General features: G+C 42.6%; 1 protein-coding gene across 1 annotated transcript in view; it reads left to right on the forward strand.

Moving 5' to 3' along the window:
- LOC311057329 (teneurin-2-like) overlaps positions 1-18,909 on the forward strand; it is a gene marked incomplete at its 5' end in the record, with an annotated part of 126,484 nt that overhangs the window by 57,479 nt on the left and 50,096 nt on the right. Inside the window, 8 exons of the mRNA XM_084074284.1 lie at positions 3,879-4,001; positions 4,994-5,074; positions 5,264-5,388; positions 7,795-7,990; positions 9,929-10,030; positions 12,275-12,469; positions 13,821-14,027; positions 17,636-17,821. Of these exons, the coding sequence (XP_083930410.1) occupies positions 3,879-4,001; positions 4,994-5,074; positions 5,264-5,388; positions 7,795-7,990; positions 9,929-10,030; positions 12,275-12,469; positions 13,821-14,027; positions 17,636-17,821 (1,215 nt within the window). The remainder of the gene's footprint in view (positions 1-3,878; positions 4,002-4,993; positions 5,075-5,263; positions 5,389-7,794; positions 7,991-9,928; positions 10,031-12,274; positions 12,470-13,820; positions 14,028-17,635; positions 17,822-18,909) is intronic.

Raw genomic sequence — 18,909 nt, forward strand, 5'->3', positions numbered from 1 at the left:
TGAAAATAGCAGATCTACAAGCTCACAACGCGTCGCATCGCGACGCGTTGTGAGCTTGTAGATCGGCTATTTTCAAACATTTTTGTACTTTTACTTTTGGTACTTTAAGTACATTTTGATGCCAATACTTTTGTACTTTTACTCAAGTAGATTTTGAATTCTGGACTTTAACTTGTAACAGGGTATTTCTATATTGCAGTATTGCTACTTTTACTTAAGTAAAGAAGTTGAGTACTTTTTCCACCACTGAGTAGAATGCCCTGAGGATACAGGGGCTCGCCCTGAATTTCTTCAGGCACCAGAGGCAATTGAGCCATTGACGGGCCTTTTTCACCACATGTGTTGTGTGCGTCTACCATTTAAGATCCTCAGAGATGTGTATTCCAAGGAATTAAAAGTCACTGACCTGTTCCACTGCAACTCGTCAATGTGAATAGGGGCATGCTACCTCCTCGTCTTCCTGAAGTCCAAGATCAGCTCCTTGGTCTTGTTGACGTTGAGAGAGCGAGGTTGTTCTACTGACACTGTTCTGTGTCGGTGTTCCGACCTCAGCCCTGTAGGCCGTCCCATCATTGTTGTCGTCGATCAGGCCTATCACAGTCGCGTCGTCGGCATACTTGACGTTGGAGCTGTGTGTGGCCGTGCAGTCATGTGTGTACAGGAAATAGAGGAGAGGGCTTACTATGCAGCCCTGAGGAGCTCCCGTGTTGAGGGTCCGTAACGCCTGACGTGACAGCTGATGTGATGTACCCAAATTCTTCCAAATCTTTCAAAACATTTTCTTTAATTCAAAAAAGTGTCGCATTAATAAAATGCCCTCCCTCCTCTGTTTTTTTAGGGATGCATCGAATGGAAAATGATTGGCCGATACCGAAACCGAACATAAGGAAACACTTGGCCTAAAACAGAAAGACCAAAAATGTTAAACATTTATAAATATATATATATATGCATTTTGAAACATTGTTTTGTACCATTGCTCTCTTGGCTGTGCCTCTGTTGTAGAGCTACATGATTATTCCAACACTTATACTCACTATGGGTCCATATTGAGATCAGTCAACACATTCACCACCAACGACGTGGATCTACGTTCGTTCAGATCCAACCATTGACCGCCAGTCACATAGATCTACGTGATTCAAATTTATTTTTTTATTTTTTTTAAATTCCACAAGAAGGCGCTCCAACGCAACTTAGGAATGATACAGTGACTCTCCTAGAAGGAATCAACGGGTGTGACATCATCCCAAAAAAAACGTCACTTCCGTCTGCTCCAATGATGGGATTAGGAGAAAAACACTGATTTTTTGGGGGGGTGAAAACCAGCCATTTTCAACACGCGATCACTCTAAAATGGCCGATCACGGTAAAAAATGTTGTTCCAGTGGATAGACGTGACCCTCCCACATCCCATGGACACTTTTTGGTTACATCCGCGTGCACGTTGTGGCTTCTGCAGCACTCGATAGATCGTCAAAACAGGTAAAAAAAAACGCTGGCAGCAGCAGGATAAAGCGGATGCATAGTACCTGGCGGTGAATGTGTCAAGGCCAAATTTTCTGTGCATCCCTATTTTTTTCCCTCTTTTTTTATCTGATAGTACCAGAGGAGGCTTGGGACCTTCAGGAAACAATTTAGTGAAGGCAGAAAGAGATATGAACAGAACGGGAAGGAGAAGACAAAGGCAGTGGAAGAAAATGAGGGTTCTTTGATAGAAAGTGTGAGATATTTCCCCACTGGAATATGAGAAATTCCACCAAATTGTTGTCAATCTGGCCTCTTCCATTGTTATTTTCATGCCACTGTGACTGAATAATAACGAATAATCATGGTGTCTGGCGTTTTGAAATACAAAATGACTTTTTCTACACCGGTGCCATATTAGACTCCAAAGGTTTAAAAAATAAATAGGCAGAGAATTCCAAAAGAATGTAAGAAAACAAGACTAGTGAGGGCATAAAAGGCAGAATAGCCAAAAGCAATTTGGGGGAGGGGGGGGGGGGGGGTACTTTCATGCTAGATGCCCACTTTCTATGCATAATATCTCCCAAATGACCCCAAAAACCCCAAACCCAAATTGTGAAATATAACTAGTCCATTTCACCACTGAAATGGACTAGTCATATTGCACAATTTGGGTTTTCATCGCCATTATAACCACCTTTCTTTCTGCCTCCATGCTTTCCACTTTCACTTGTTTGTGTGTGCCTGCAGTGTGTGTGCATCCACGTGTGCATGTTTGTTAAGCCTGGGTAATACTTGATTGGTGTGTGTGTGTGTGTGTGTGTGTGTGTGTGTGTGTGTGTGTGTGTGTGTGTGTGTGTGTGTGTGTGTGTGTGTGTGTGTGCGTGCGTGCGTGCGTGCGTGCGTGTGTGTGCGACTGTGCGCGTGTGTGTGGTGGTGTGTGTGTGTGTGTGGTGGTGTGTGTGTGTGTGTGTGTGTGTGGTCAAGTGTATCGCCATGGGCAGTGGTTTGATTGACAGCATGGAACACGATCGCCAGGCTTGACTGAGAGTGTCAGTCATTCATGAGCCAGTCTCACAACACCGCCAATAACACCGCCGTTGTCCCGACGCATTCTCACTCCCAAGACAGGAAACGGGTGACGGCTTGGGACGGATTTGACCATACTTCAAATGTTTGACACGTCGGGGTACCCACGACAGCACATGTTGACTAGGGAGGGAGGGGGGGTGTTTTATAATTCGTAACGTAACTGGAAGGGCGCTGAGCAGTGGTGGAAAGTAACTAAGTACATTTACTTAAGTACTGTACTTAAGTACAATTTTGAGGTATTTGTATGCGACGCGTTGTGAGCTTGTAGATCTGCTATTTTCAAATATTTTTGTACTTTTACTTTTGGTACTTTAAGTACATTTTGATGCCAATACTTTTGTACTTTTACTCAAGTACATTTTTTATTCCAGACTTTTACTTGTAACAGAGTACTTTTACATCGCAGTATTGATACTTTTACTTAAGTAAAACATTCAAGTACTTTTTCCACCACTGGCGCTGAGTTGGCCGAAGCCGACTTCGCAACGTTGGCCGACGGCTCGCTCGGCGCTGCCTCTTGTGGCTCAAGTCTGCTTCATACTTCAGACTGCGCGGCTCTGTCGTTTTAACATTTCTTTTTAGCGGAGCCGTCACCCTTTTACGTCTTGGGTTTCAGAGCGCCACATCTATCAATCTATGCAATTTTGCCTTAACAAAAAGTAGAATAGAAAATAATAATAAATCATTAGTTCCCTTACATCCACATAACTCTGTGAGTCATGTCTGACTGTCCAGACCCTGGACATGAATAGATGTATGTCTCCTCCTGTACTGATTGATACCTAGAGGCAATAAAACAAAAATAAAATAAACATTTAACATGGAAACAGAGCTTAATATCCTGTATGAAACTCCATATCGTCTCTGTCGGGGGGAAACCTCATAATGTCCAGAACTGTTACTTCTCACGATTCAAATACAAAAATAGCAAAAGTAGCAGATCTAACCAACTCGAAAGCGTTTCGAACTTGCAGATCTGCTACTTGTGATGCCTTTGTGTGACACTGTAGTGTGATCAAGTACTGGTAGGCCATTCATTTACAAAAAAAAACACAAAAAGTTTGAGATAGGAGATAGGAGGTTTCTGCCCGACAGCAACGATATAATCAAAGTAAGAGATTCACATGACATGAGTTGTCATGAACTCAACATTTCTTCTAATTTGTCCTTCTGTCGTACACCTCTCTCTCTCTCTCTCTCTCTCTCTCTCTCTCTCTCTCTCTCTCTCTCTCTCTCTCTCTCTCTCTCTCTCTCTCTCTCTCTCTCTCTCTCTCTCTCTCTCTCTCTCTCTCTCTCTCTCTCTCTCTCTCTCTCTCCAGCTCTGAATGTGTTGGGTCTAACATGGCGTTTGCGGCCGGTTGACAGCTACTTGGTGACCACAGCCATAACCAGGTTGCCAGGTAACGGTGATGATGTGGCTACAGTGCCCTCCACTGGCAGAGGTAAGAGGGGAGATTTCACCAAGTATTAGCAATTGTAGCAGACAGCATGATTCAACTGCAAATGTTGTAACACAATCTTAAAGGGAAATACCTCTCTGTTTAACCCATTCAATCAGGGAACGCATCTGATTTTATTTTAGATTTTAGCTATAACCATTATTTTATACTTTGGCGATTAAAAAATAGCAGATATACTAGCTAGTAGCACGTCACTTCGTGCCGCGCTACTAGCTTGTAGATCTGCTATTTTTGAAAAATCTTGATAATGTGTGCAAATATTGAATATATATGAAAAAAAAATCTAATATTTGTATACAATATAATATATAATATAATATACTTTACCAGATTGAATGGGTTAAGATTTCAACACAATAATGTTATGTTCTAAGCTCATCCATATTAGAGAGACACTGAGAGAGAACTCCCTCCTCTCCTTCAAAACCTCACTCAAAACACACCTCTTCAAGATAGCTTTTCCCAGCTGAGGTCTGGTTAAGATGCCTCCCCAACCCATGCTTAACCTTTTATCTTTTTGATTTACACACACACACACACACACACACACACACACACACACACACACACACACACACACACACACACACACACACACACACACACACACACACACACACACACACACATATACATACACAAACAAGTGTGTGCATGAGTACTGTATGCGCACTCGCGTGCACGCACACGCTCACGCACACGCATGCACTGATTGCACACACACAATTATGTTCATAAGATCAGAGATAAAAGAGGGGAATTATTCCAAAAAATGCTGATCATCCATCTCTGTGCATTTGTTGGGAAATCTCCCCCTCTTCCTCTCTCAATGTCTCTGTCTCTCTCTCCTCTTTCCCTCTCTCTGTCTCTCTGTCGTCTGTCTCTCTCTCTCTCTCTCTCTCTCTCTCTCTCTCTCTCTCTCTCTCTCTCTCTCTTTCTCTCTCTCTCTACCCCCCCCTCTCTCTCTCCTCCAGGTCCCTGGCCATATCGTAACACTAGTATCTGGTCTGGAGAGCTGGAGGTTGGAAGGAGACTCAGCCAAGACGTTCCGCCAGGTACTGACTGGTTTCATGTGTTGTGTTGTGTTGTGATGTGACGTGATGCGATGTGATGTGATTTGCTTTGATCTAATCTGATCTTATCTGATCTGATCTGATCTGATTTGATTTGATTTGATTTGATTTGATTTGATTTGATTTGATTTGATTTGATTTGATTGTGATACTGATATTGTCTCCCTCCAGGTGTGTTTTTGAGATCTTTGCTGCATCTACGTTCGCCACTGTTCCTGAAGTTCAACATCTCTTTGGGCAAAGATGCTCTGTTTGGAGTTTACATGAGGAAAGGCCTGCCACCCTCACACGCACAGGTGAACCACATTTCCCCCCCCCCCCACAAAAAAAAAAAAGACCAATCAGAATCTTCCGCGGCTGGGGTCCGAGACCGCCCATTTCACATGGAAGCATCAGCGTCAGCTGAACGGAGCGAATCAGTCAGGCTACTGTATACCGCAGACACAATACAATAACCATGATGACAAAAACAAGAACAGAAATAGTCAGAAGCATTAAGGTTACATCTAATCATCTTTACAGTGTGACTCTGTAGGAGTCTAGCCATTTACAATTCTTCTTTCAGCGACAGTCCTCTGAGGATTGGTCTGTCCGTCTGTCTGTGTGTTTAGAGTTAATCTAGCCAACCACTGGACCTATCAGAAGATTCAGTACCAATGTTCTAGTAAATGAGGTTCTGATCAGTCTGAAACCTTAACCAAATTGAGGTTTGTCATACTGTAGATGACTGACATCACAGGCTGGCCACATGAAGTCCAAGATCCACATTGGAGCCAGGCCGTTCCCATGTAGATCCCGAGATAAACATGATTCAATTTGTTCTTAGGCATCATGGTCAATGGATAAAGGATAGATTAGCCATAAAGCCCCACTCCCCCCAATATCTTGTTTTTTTTGCTTGGTAAAAGTCTTTTGGAAGCTTACCCATCAAAATCCTGGTAGTTTCTTATTCTTGTACTCTGCATATCTCCAGTGCAATGATGTACTGTAGTGTGTTGCTACTAAATCTGGTCTCCGAAGAATGAGAATGCAGACAAGAAAGGACAGTTACATGCAAGGGAGAAGCCCCAAAAGCCTCGGATGCAACTCTGGAGACAGTCCCCCAAGAGAACCTCCATAGTACAGACGACCGGGAAGTTCTGACCTCTATAGCATCGCTAAAGTCTGAGCTACTGTCATCAAAGTCCAAGCTGTAGTCAATGTGTTCCCTAGGAGCCTCTGGCTCGATGGGGGTGATGGTGGACGCAGAGGGGATCCCCCAGAGTGTGGGCAACTGGACAGTTCTGACAACTACTGTATAGCATCATTAAAGTCTGAGCTACATGCAATGCATTCCGAGCTGTATCACTTTAAATCTGAGATTTGTTATAGGATTGACAAGAAAAATGCTGGCATGAGTGATGCGCTGAAAAGAGAGATAGCGTGACACTGAAAGTGCATGGGGAATGACTCTGCTATAGGGCTAAGATGAAGAATACCCGAATTAAAGCTAAAAATCAAGGGCCTGGAGGAAGCAGAAACCAAATCTTCACATACTGTCGCAGAACTGGAAAGTGCCAACTCTTTGGAACATCTTTCAGAAAAGCTGGAGGCACATTCAAAGAGACAGAATCTGAGGATTGCTGGGGTGAAAGGGAGGACAGAACATAGGAATATGGGGATACTAGGTTAATACGATGGGTTATAAGAGATTTTAATATTCTATTCTATCTCTTTTTTTGTGAGTGGAGTGTTGTAATTTGGGGCACTCTAATTTGAATTTGGATACTGTCAATACTATTACAGTATGTTTTCGTTGTAATCCCCCTCACTAGGATGTTTTTCAGATTCTGGATTTTGATTTTATATTGATTTTAGTTGGAGAAGTGGGTAATCACAGGCCTACAGTATGTTACCGTTAAGGAAGAAAGGTCTTCTGTGTTTGGATTCAATTATATATTTGCAAACTGTTTTTGGTATTACATACAGATACAGTGCCGTACATAATTTGATTTCTATCTTTTTTCTTTTTTTCTTGTTATAGTTTGGCCTTTTCCTGAGTCTTAGACAGGAGACACAGAGAAAGAGATCAAACAGGGGCCACATTGTTTCGCTTTAGAGCCCCTAACCACTCGTCTATTGGGTCGCCCCCATAATTCAATTTTTAATAAGCAGCAGAGAACACTGCAGCCGGGTTAGAGAGATAGTGATTAAGAAGGGGTGGGTGTATTGGGATTTGTGATTGATTGTTCAATCTGGTTATTTCAGTTGGTCTCTATATCTTTTCTTTCTATTGAGTGTATGTGATTTGATTTTTGATTTGGATCCCCATTAACCATAGCAACCAGCTAGTCATCCTGGGGTCCACATAAAAAGAACAAAGAAACAAATTAATATAGTTGCAAATACAAAATGATTAAATGTCAGTACTCAACACACAATACTGTACATATTGAAACTAACAAATAAGATAGCTGAAATTACATGTGAGAATAGAAACAGAAAACGGAAAAACAAACAAAACAAAAAAATACTTTACAGTGTTAAATAAAATGTAAGGTCATTTTTAAAAGTTAATTTACTGTAAAGGCAGCAGAGGTTCCGAGGCAGGTTATTCCAAAGAGACAATGATCTATAAATACGATCATTATGATCTATCAGCACCATGACCCCCCCTCCTCTCTCTCTTTCTCCCACTCTCTCTCTCTGTCTTTCTTTGTCAGTATGATTACATGGAGAGGTTGGATGGTAAGGAGAAGTGGAGTGTTCTCGAGGCTCCCAGAGAAAAGCGGTCCGTTCAAACGGTGGTTCTGAACGAGGCCATTTTTGTCCAGTACCTGGAACCAGGGACCTGGCACCTGGCCTTCTACAATGACGGCAGGGAGAGAGAGACAGTGTCATTCAGCACCACGGCACTGGGTGAGTTTGAATGCTCCTATCACTGTGTATGCCTGTCTATCTGTCTGTCTGTCTGTTCGGATCTGATATAATGTGCTGCAAGTAGGCAAACGTGAAATGGCTTTTTCTTTTCTATTTTCATATTATACTAATTTAAATGTTGGGGGAAAAAATCAATACAACAAAACAGCAGTGTTAGCTTTACAAAACACATTTGTACATAAAACTATAGTAACTGCTGTGTTTTCTCACCTTCTTGTCAAATAAGTATATCTGTTTTTCTGAATTCAATGTATGACACATCATATGAAAGCGTACAATCCGCACTTTCATGATTTATGAAGAAAAACTGAAAGATTACCGTGCTCTCCTTGGGGCACATTCTATTCCATTCTGGGCATGCAATACTATAGGCAAAAATAGACAAACATTTTGCGAAAATAGTTGATGTGCAAGCTTTGTGAGCCTGTACATGGGCTATGTTCACTATTTGATGTACAACAAAGTACAATATATGGGGTTTAACCACATAAACCCTAGTGTCCCTTGAACATTTGTCCAAAAAATGGCAGATCTACAGATCTGAGCTGGTAGATCAGCCATCGTCAGCGAAGATATTTAATGTAGAGCAGGGGTCTTCAACGTTTTCAGGCCAAGGACCCCCTAGCTGAGAGAGAGATGAAGCAGGGACCCCCTACTCTATATTGTATAAAATTGTGTTTCAGATTAAAGTTTTTTTTTTACATGGTCTGCTATTTTTTCTCTCTAGCTCTTTGCCAAAAATAGCCGATCTACAAGCTCTCAACGCCTCGCAGCGCGAGGCGTTGAGAGCTTGTAGATCGGCTATTTTCGGCTAATGTTCCCCTCAGAAAAGGAATTCTAGGGTTCAGGCGGTTAATGTAAAAAAACGAAATCCTATCACACAAAGATTTGGCGGAAATCCTATAGTAGCTCTGAGGACCCCCTAGGGGTCCCGGACCCCCTGTTGAAGACCCCTGATGTAGAGCAAAAACTGGAGGGGCCCTAGTGTAGAGCCCTCGGGACTCGGGTCAGGGTTTATGTGGTGGTCAAGCCATATGCAGTATATCTCTTGGGGTGGGCTTGTACCTGCTACATCAGACAGTCCCGCAGTGTTGCAGTTACTTGTGATCTGAGTGCAAAATGAGGCTAGTCTCACTTCAAAGAACTCGAAGACCCCCCCCCCCCCACCCCACCCCGCCTCCCCCCCGCCTCACAAAAAAAAAGAAAAGAAAAAGGAAATCCTGTTAAACGAGAGAAAAGATCAAAGCGAGTCTCCTGTGGTGAGGTGACTCAGCCCATTAGTGTCTACTCAGAGTTTTAGTGAAAGGGTGAAAGTAGTAATAATGCCACGATATAAAAAATACTTTTGTATACTTACTGTTACAAGTAAAAGGCTTGTAGGTTTTGTATTAATAATCTAAATCTGCAAAGTAACTAATAGGTAACTAAAGCTGTCAAATAACTGTGGTGGAGTAAAAAAAAAGTACAATATTTGTCTCTGAGATGCAGTGGAGTAAGTATAAAGTATTGAAAAATGGAATTACTCAAAGTAAAAAAAGTACCTCAAAATTGTGCTTAAGTAGGCTTACTTGAGTAAATCGTCTCTGTCAGGTGGAAACCTCATATGTCCAAAACTGATTAAAATGGAAAAATAGCAAAAGTAACAGATCTACAAGCTCAAAACGAGTTTGTGGATCTGCAACTTTTGATGCTTTTGTGTGACGCTGTTGTCTGATAAAGCGGGGCGTTAATTTAAGAAAACACACAAAAAGGTTTTAATATGGAGATAAGAGGTTTCTGCCCAACAGCAAACGAAATGTTCTTAGTTTACATTCCACCACTGCTCACGTGTCTCACCTTGCTGTCACGCAGGCTGTAGTATACGGTCTAACACTGCTCAGAGGCGTGATCTTTTGTTCCCCTGCGTCGTCCCTGCAGACTCGGTGCAGGAGTGCCCTCAGAACTGTCATGGCAACGGAGAGTGCACGTCAGGCGTGTGCCACTGTTTCCCAGGGTTCCACGGCGTGGACTGCTCCAAAGGTATGTCAGGAACTGGGGCTGTGCTGGAGGTATAGCTGTCTTGTGTGACGGACTTCAATTAAGGGGGACCATTATTTTCAAAAGCCCAAACTGGGACCCTTAATCACTAAAAATAGCTTTTGACAAGTTCTAAATCGTTTTTTCTTTTCTTTTCTTTTCTTTTTTCTACACCTGTTGTTTTCATCAAGATGCAGGACAATTATTTGAGCACTATTAGCACACCTAGTGTGACTGCACCTCTCAACAGAACAGAACTTGATAATCATCTATGTAAGCACTCAAAAACAAGTGATATTATTTGGTAGTGAATGTTGAACACCAGGACATTTTTGTGTTTTAGATATTATTATAGATATAATATTTGTCAGGACTCGTTACACCCAGCTTGAAACCGGAACAATCCTGTCCAAACCGGGGTGTCACTCTACTCTAATACCATCTCTATAACTACAGTAATTTGCAATTATGATTTATAATTTATTCAGGATAATTTAATCCTATGGGGTAATTTTTTGTCACTGTACATTTGAACATTATGTGAAATGTGTCCTCTGCATTGACCCATCCTAATTACTGGGAGCAGTGGGCGCAATTAATAAAGCGCCATGGGAGAAGTTAGGTTAAGAGAGTTAAGTGTCTTGCTCAAGGGCACTTTGACAAGTACAGGTCAGGTACTGTAGACTGGGTGGGCCGGTGGGTGAAACACGTGTTCCTGTGTTTCCTGCTTCACACCGTTAAAAGAAAGCACAGAAGAACAAACTGCTCAAGAAGAAATTGCAGGAAACTCGATTAAGATTACACTCCTTTAGTTCACATTTGAGACCAACTTACAGTATATACTTGGCAAAAAATGTAAATTTGCAAGCTCATAAGTGTCACAGATGTGACGCATTGTGTATAGCTTGCGCAACACCGCCATACAAGGGAGCAATAATTAAGCATTAGAAGGTTGTGGAGAAAGATCGCAGCGGTCTGAATTACCCCTTGGCTTTCACCTTCCATTAGTGTGTGAGAGGTGAATGCTATGCACACACACGTTGACACAGATGGCAGTAAATTAACAATACACAGATGGCAGTCAATTAACAATACACAGGTGGTGGTCAATTAACAGTTAACAGGTGGTGGTAAATTAGTCGACAGGTGGTGGTCAATTAATAGAAACCATTGTTATGGTAGATCAGAATATACATACAAAGGGGTGCCGATGGCCTGGTGGTTAAAGATGCACTGCAGTGACATTTTCGGTCATTTTATTTTGAAGGTTCAGTCTGAAACGTCGGCTCAACCGATCTAAACCAATCAGAAGGTCCCATCCCTTCAGGCTATGGGACGTTGGATCTCAATCACTTCAGCCGTGCGCAACACGGCTAGTGTTTGTTTACAAGTGAAAGAGAGACGGCCAGTGAAGGACGTTTGCTACTACCTGGCTTGTTTCTAACCTATAATGTTTTCAGATACATATTTTAGTGTGCAGATGAAGTTTACAATGAGTAATACACTCATCTTCAATGAGATTAAAAACGGAGTAGCTCTGTAATTAACATCAGCTGTGTTTGAAGAACGTGCAGCTATGGGAATCAAACAGGTGCATGTAATCAAGATTAATTTATATTCATGAAGGCTGCGTTATGTCATCACGCAGCACGTTTTCGTTTACAGGAAGTAATTAAGATTGGCTTTTTAGGGACTAGATATAAAAAGTTTAAAATCCCGTGCTCATACGGGCGCTGGGGGTCCCTGGACCCCTCTTTGATAACTTCAGCAATGCATGCTCGTCCCTATTGGTGGTCTAAGTTCACATACCAAATTTGGCCTTGGTGGCATGATGCAAACTGGAGTTATAGCTGTTTAAAATCCCGTGCTCATCCGGACACGGACGGACGGACGGACGGACGGACGGACGGACGGACGGACGGACATACGGACAAAGTCAAGCTTAGAGCGGTTGGCACCGCTAAAAAAAAAAAATATGGATTTTTGTATTTGATTTGTATGAAAAAAAATTATTCATTTTTAATTCATGAAAAATGTTGACAATTATTATTATTATTTTTTTTATCTTTTGAAATAATAATTAAAAAGTAAATGCAGGAAACGTAACCCCAAACTGGGACCCGACCCACTGTTTGGGAAACACTGGCCTAATTCATGCCAAACTGGGGTTCTTTGTTTGTGGTCAAGTTTGTGGTCAACATGGACAGTGTGATGTAGTCAGTGTGTTACATTTCTCCATTCCCCCAGCCGCCTGCCCCGTCCTCTGCAGTGGGAACGGCGAGTACGACAGGGGCGTGTGTATCTGCTACAACGGCTACAAGGGATCCGAGTGTGACGTTCCCATCATGCAGTGCGTTGACCCACAGTGCAGCGGGCATGGCGTCTGCAACCAGGGCACGTGCACCTGCTCCCCGGGGTACCGCGGTGACAGCTGTGAGACTGGTCAGTGAGACGAGAGCGGGACGGTTCCTTTAACCACCTAAACCCTAGTATAAGGTTGACCGGAGTCAACCCATGGAGACTTGAATTCATGGATTTTTTTTTGTTTTTGTCGCATTCCCAAGCCAATAATTTGATGACTCAAAGAGTCTCCTATGTGTCTCCTACCAGAACCACTGCCTACCGGTCCGCTGGTCATCAAATTATTGGCTTAGGAATGCGACGAAAACAAAAAAAAATCCATGAATTGAAGTCTGCATGGGGTGACAAATCGATTGAAAAAAAAACATTTTTTTGGGGGTGAACTATCCCTTTAAGTATGGGACCGTGTAAAGATCAGGTCTGACCAGGTTCAGACCCACTATAGTCGAAACGTTGTCATACTTTTCGATTTAATACATTTTCTACTGGGAGCTGAGTTACAGTGTGCGAACTTCCCTTCCTTCCTCTCCAATGTACGTATTGTTGTTCAGCACCAGGATGTCTTTGTTGTTGGGACGTGCGTGCTTCCCTTTGGACTCCATTACCATGTGAAGATCACACATGACCTGAATATACAGTCAAGTACATTATGACTGGAGTGGAACATTTACATTGTAAATGTGTTTGTAGATTGGCTATTTTGAAAGAGACGTGGCGTAGAGGGGGAAAATGTAGCCCGGGGGCAGCCAGTCAACTAAGTATATACTGTAGGGTTTAAGTGGTTAATGATTCATACCAGATACCAGATATGAATGGGGATTAGTGTTCATAGTGTTGCTTACATCATTGGTTCTCAAAGTGGGGTCCGGGGACCCCCAGGGGTACTTGAGGGGGTTCCAGGGGGTCCCTAGCTAAATGATGGATAGGAACCAAATGGACCCTTATGGGTCTGTAACTCTGAGAGTGTACAAATGGTACCAAATGGACCCTAACGGGTCCATTTGGTACCATTTGTACACTCTCAGAGTTAAATTAACATTGATTTTACAACATGAATTTGGGTCCCATAGATAGAAATGCCATTAAATGGGGGTCCGTAGCCCTAATGCATGTTAAACTGGGGGTCCTTGAAATTAAAATGGTTGAGAATCACTGCTAGAGCCGTAAAAAATCTTCTCTTATATGGGGGGTCCCTGGCTTATCTTTTCAAATGGGGGTCCGCGGGCTAATAAGTGTCAATTTGGGGGTCCTTGACATGAAAAAGTTTGAGAACCACTGGCTTACATCATCTAAAAGTTGTCTGTTTGTCTGTCTGTCTGTCTGTCTGTCTGTCTGTCTGTCTGCCTGTCTGTCTGCCCGCCTGTCTGTCTGTCTGTCTGCCCGCCTGTCTGTCTGTCCGTCCGTCCCCCTGTCTGTCTGTCCGTCCGTCCAGTGGACTGTCTAGATCCAGTGTGTTCAGGTCAGGGCAGCTGTGTGAGTGGGCGGTGTCACTGTGCCCCAGGCTGGGCAGGGCCCAGGTGTGAACACCAGAGGGCGCCCCAGCAGTGTCCAGACCAGTGCCACGGAAACGGGGCGTTCATCCCGGAAACCGGGATCTGCAGCTGTCACCCAAACTGGATGGGACCGGACTGCTCTATGGGTGAGACAGACAGGCACACACACAGAGACAGACAGTCTGAAACAGTGGATCTCAAGGTGGGGTCCGGGAATCCCCAGGGGTCATTGAGGGGGTTCAAGGGGGTTCCAGGGGGTCCCCAACAAAATGAGTTAATATAGCATCGAAACCAGTTTAACCAGTTTAACCCTATACACATAGGCTTTTTGAAAATAGACGATTTACAAGTTCACAACACGTCGCAAGCGACGTGTTGTGAACTTGTTGATCGGCTATAATCTTGAAAAAGAAATTGAAAAATGTGGAATATTTTGGAAATATTTTAACAACACAAATCGTGTATGGGGGATGGGGATCCCTGGCACAAAATATTTTCAGATGAGGGTCCGCATCCAAACATACAATTAGGGTGTCCTTGGCATGAAAACGTTTGAGAACCACTGGTCTGAAAAATACATGGGTACACAAAGAATACACACACACACACACACACACACACACACACACACACACACACACACACACACACACACACACACACACACACACACACACACACACTCACACACACACACACTCTCTCACACACACACACACACACACACACACACACGCACACACACACACACACACACACACACACACACACACACACACATAGTGTACAAAGACATGCATGCACTGAACGTTATCACACACATGCAGGTATGTCTTCACAGTGAATACACACACTTAACCTCAATCATGCTAATTATCATCATCAATGTCTCTCTTTGATTTACTTTAATTAGTCTCATTTACATTCTGGTGCGTGCGTGTGTGTGTGTGTGTGCTGCGCAAGTGCATGAGCGCGAGCGTGAGTGTGTGTGTGTGTGTGTGTGTGTGTGTGTGTGTGTGTGTGTGTGTGTGTGTGTGTGTGTGTGTGTGTGTGTGTGTGCGTGTGTGTGCATGCGCGTGTGCATGTGTGTGTGTGGTCAAGTGTATCGCTGTGGGCAGTGGTTTGATTGACAGCATGGAACACAACCGCCAGGCTTGACTGAGAGTGTCAGTCATTCATGAGCCAGTCTCACAACACCACCAATAACATCACACAAAATACACTACTTCAAAAAGGAAAAAGGCCTTTAAAAAAACACATTTTTGTAATAACACAATGAAATTGCATATATGAGCGAAAGAGAGTGTAGAGCAGAGTAGAAGTCCACCTTTTGCTGTCTCTTTTTAAAATTGCATTTCCACTATAATGGAAAATATTAATATCCAGTCAGGTGTTGAGAATTCTTTGAGGAGGGTTCAGGCTCAGACACAGCATTTACAGCAACCCCTGGCCTCCTGACCTGAGGGACAGAAGCCGTCCTGAAGTGTCATATGGGACACCTCTTAAGCTGTCCACAGACCGGACTGATTTGGGGCCGATTCGGCGTCGGGAAGCGTCGTATATCGTCGTCCAGTCGGTTAGGGGTCCGTGGGGTGGTCGGTTGGGACCTTTTCGGCCGACCCAGTGCCGACCAAACATGTCCAGTCTGCTCCCGACTGGAGTAGCCATGTGGCAGAGAAGTAGTGTCAACAACACGCAGCTGCTATCTATCAGTGTTGCCAGATTATGTGAGAGAAACAAGCAACCATGTCTATGAAAACCTACATTCACTGTTTCTCATTGTTGCTCCCAGAGAGAGATTGATTGATTTGACCTACTTTTGCGCTGTGGCGATGTAATTAATTGGGAGCAGGTGTGTAAAGATTCCAATAGTATAAACATTTTAATTGGCTTTCATATACTCTTAATATTTTTTTTTTCAAATTAGATTTGGCCTTATAGATAGAAATGTGCTCAGTTTTGGCTATTTTCTGGGTGCTAATTTCAATAAATTAATTAATGTATTTATTTTGATTATTCGAATAACCGTTTTCAAAAATGTTTTGTACATGTCAGCAGTGGTGGAAAAAGTACTCAAATGTTTTACTTGAGTAAAAGTATCAATGCGATTTTCCTGTCAATACGTTTTTTTTTTAGACACCAGTCCACTGTTTGTTTGTCAACAATGATCTAAATGGGAAGTTTATTTCAGCAGCTAGAATGTGACAGTTTTAGTCTGTTTTTTGGTGCAACACAACCCTTGTTTAAGTGAATTGCTTTCACCTGCTGCTGCTGTGCGGAGTGTGCGCTACATATCTCCGCCAAGCCAGGGTGTACCCGAGACAATATCCTAAATGGTCACATAGGGATATTTGCTATACTAAGTCACAGTAGGAAAATGCTGACTGGTCAAGTTAAGAGCGTCCATACTAAGACGTACAGGCTTGTTACACTTATGGACATCAATGGTATTGCTGGATCAGTCAAAAGAGAACAGTGTAGTCGAAATAGACTTCCAACAGTTGTTGGAATCATTGCAACAGGAGCTGTGAAAAGACCCCTGCTGTGAAGCTAACACTCTATGGCCCAAATACAAATAGATACATGAGAAAGGATTCATACAAAATTGTCATTCTAACATATCTATTCCACCACCACAACTGTGTATTTACTCCATGTTGATAGTCATTCTTGCTTGTATAACATTTAAGGTAATAAACCTATAGCTAAACATAAGGACGTGTTGAAAAATACATGAACTACTTTAAACCCGCCGTCCTTATTTTGGGCATGTAATTATAGGTGCAAATTAAAAGAATTTCTTCAATCTCACAATTCTTTGTGAGCTTGTAAATTGGCTATTTTCGGTATTTGTCATATCGTTGCTGTCGGGCAGAAACCTTGTATATCCAATATTTCAACTTTTTTTCCATAAGGCCCTACTTTATTAGAATGGTAACCCCCCCACGCCCCCCCCCCCCCTTCCGGAAATCTCATTTGCATTTGATTTCAGGAATACAAATGAGATTTCCGGAGGGATGGTTTACCAGGCTACTCCTTCATTACTACGTCCGGCAGATTCTTTTTTCTCACTTCGCTTCTCAGTATGGAAAGACTCCTATCTTCAAGGGAGGCGGGACATGCCATACGGCGGAAAACGACCCGTGGCTTCTGATTGGTCTGTGGTGTGGGGCGGGACAAAAACACCAGTGTGATCGTTGTGATTCGTGATTAGTTGGAACAACCTCCAATCAGCAACGATGTTGCCTACGTAACATATGTAGTTCCAGTGTACTTCTGCAAAACGAGTCATATAGGAGCCTTTCCAGACTGAGAAGCGAAGTGGGAAAAAAAAAAGGAGCCGAAAGTAGTGAATCAGGCTGGATCCCAGGCTACTACTACATCGTACAACAGTGTCACACAAAAGTAGTGAAAATAGCTGAGCATGTAGATTGGCTATTTTCACTATTTAGCACTATGCAGCAGCAATGATATAACAAAGTGTATAGGGCTAAAGTGGTTAATCTCAATTGAAAATTTCGATGACGGTGCGGTTAAATTACTCTACAGCTCCACCCCGAGAGAAAACATTTGTTAACATTTCTTAATTGGACTCTGTGTGTGTGTGTGTGTGTGTGTGTGTGTGTGTGTGTGTGTGTGTGTGTGTGTGTGTGTGTGTGTGTGTGTGTGTGTGTGTGTGTGTGTGTGTGTGTGTGTGTGTGTGTGTGTGTGTGTGTGTGTGTGTGTGTGTGTGTGTGTGTGTGTGTGCCCCCAGAGGTGTGTGCGTCAGACTGTGGGACCCATGGTGTGTGTGTAGGGGGTGTGTGTCGCTGTGAGGAGGGCTGGACCGGCACCGGCTGCGCTCAGCGGGTGTGTAGCACCCTCTGCCTCAAACATGGATCATGTCGCGATGGCAAGTGCGTCTGTCAGCAGGGATGGAACGGAGAGCATTGTACTATCGGTAGGTCAATGCAAACATGTACACATATGTACACACATGCACACACACACACTCACACTTTTGCATAATCGTTTCCATGTGGAAACATTTTCGTACATTTTCAAACATTTTCCAAAAATAGCAGAATTAGCAGATCTACAAGCTACAAGACCCGCAAGAAGCTTGTAGATCAGCTATTTCTGCTACAGTGTTTTAAAAAAAACAAGCAAACAGAAATTAAAATTTCTGTTTGCTCAACACAATTAAATCGTTAATCGCAATTATTTGTGTGACAATTAATTGCCAACTTAAATTTGTAATCGTGACAGCCCTAATAACAATAGCAAATGTTCCTGTAATATGTTTTACCCCTATATAAACAACTAATATATAGGTCTATACAGTAGTACACACACACTAGGGCTTTCACGACTAGAGATTTTTACAGGTCGACTAATTTGACCCAGTGGTTGTCGACTAGTCGACTAGTGGAAATTTGAAAAAAAAAAAAAATACAAAACAAAAAACTTTTTTTTTTTTTTTTTTTTTTTTTGGGCTGGCACTGTTTTAATACCATCCTACTACTATATTACTATTATTATTATCCTCCTGCCCTTATTTTTATGGCGTTTTAACTTAAGGGAAGCGCTTCTGGCACAGCAGCACAGCACCACAGCAGCGTCTCCAAGGATCCCCATTGCCCAATAATAGGCTTTTATTGGGCATGCTTTTGACCCCCTTTTGATAAAAAATAAAGTCAGGAGGATAATAATAATAGTAAGATGGGCCATTACTATAGCATTAAAAATTAAATTAAAAAAAAAAAAAAAGTTTTTTTTTTTTCCCCAACTATTCGACTAGTACCAACAAGGTCGACTAGTGGTTATACTAGTCGACTAGTCGACTCGTTGGTGAAAGCCCTAACACACACACACACACACACACACACACACACACACACACAAAAACAAACACAGTTTAGTGATCAAAACCGTACATTTTATTACAGTAAATTGGCAATTTTGCTAAAACAATATTGCACACAGACTACTTTACAACACTTAAAGACGGGGTGCCGTGATTTTCAGTGATCCCAGTGATTTTTACTA

Source organism: Gymnoscopelus microlampas, assembly GCF_963454915.1.
Source record: "Gymnoscopelus microlampas genome assembly, chromosome: 12".
NCBI lineage: Eukaryota > Metazoa > Chordata > Actinopteri > Myctophiformes > Myctophidae > Gymnoscopelus > Gymnoscopelus microlampas.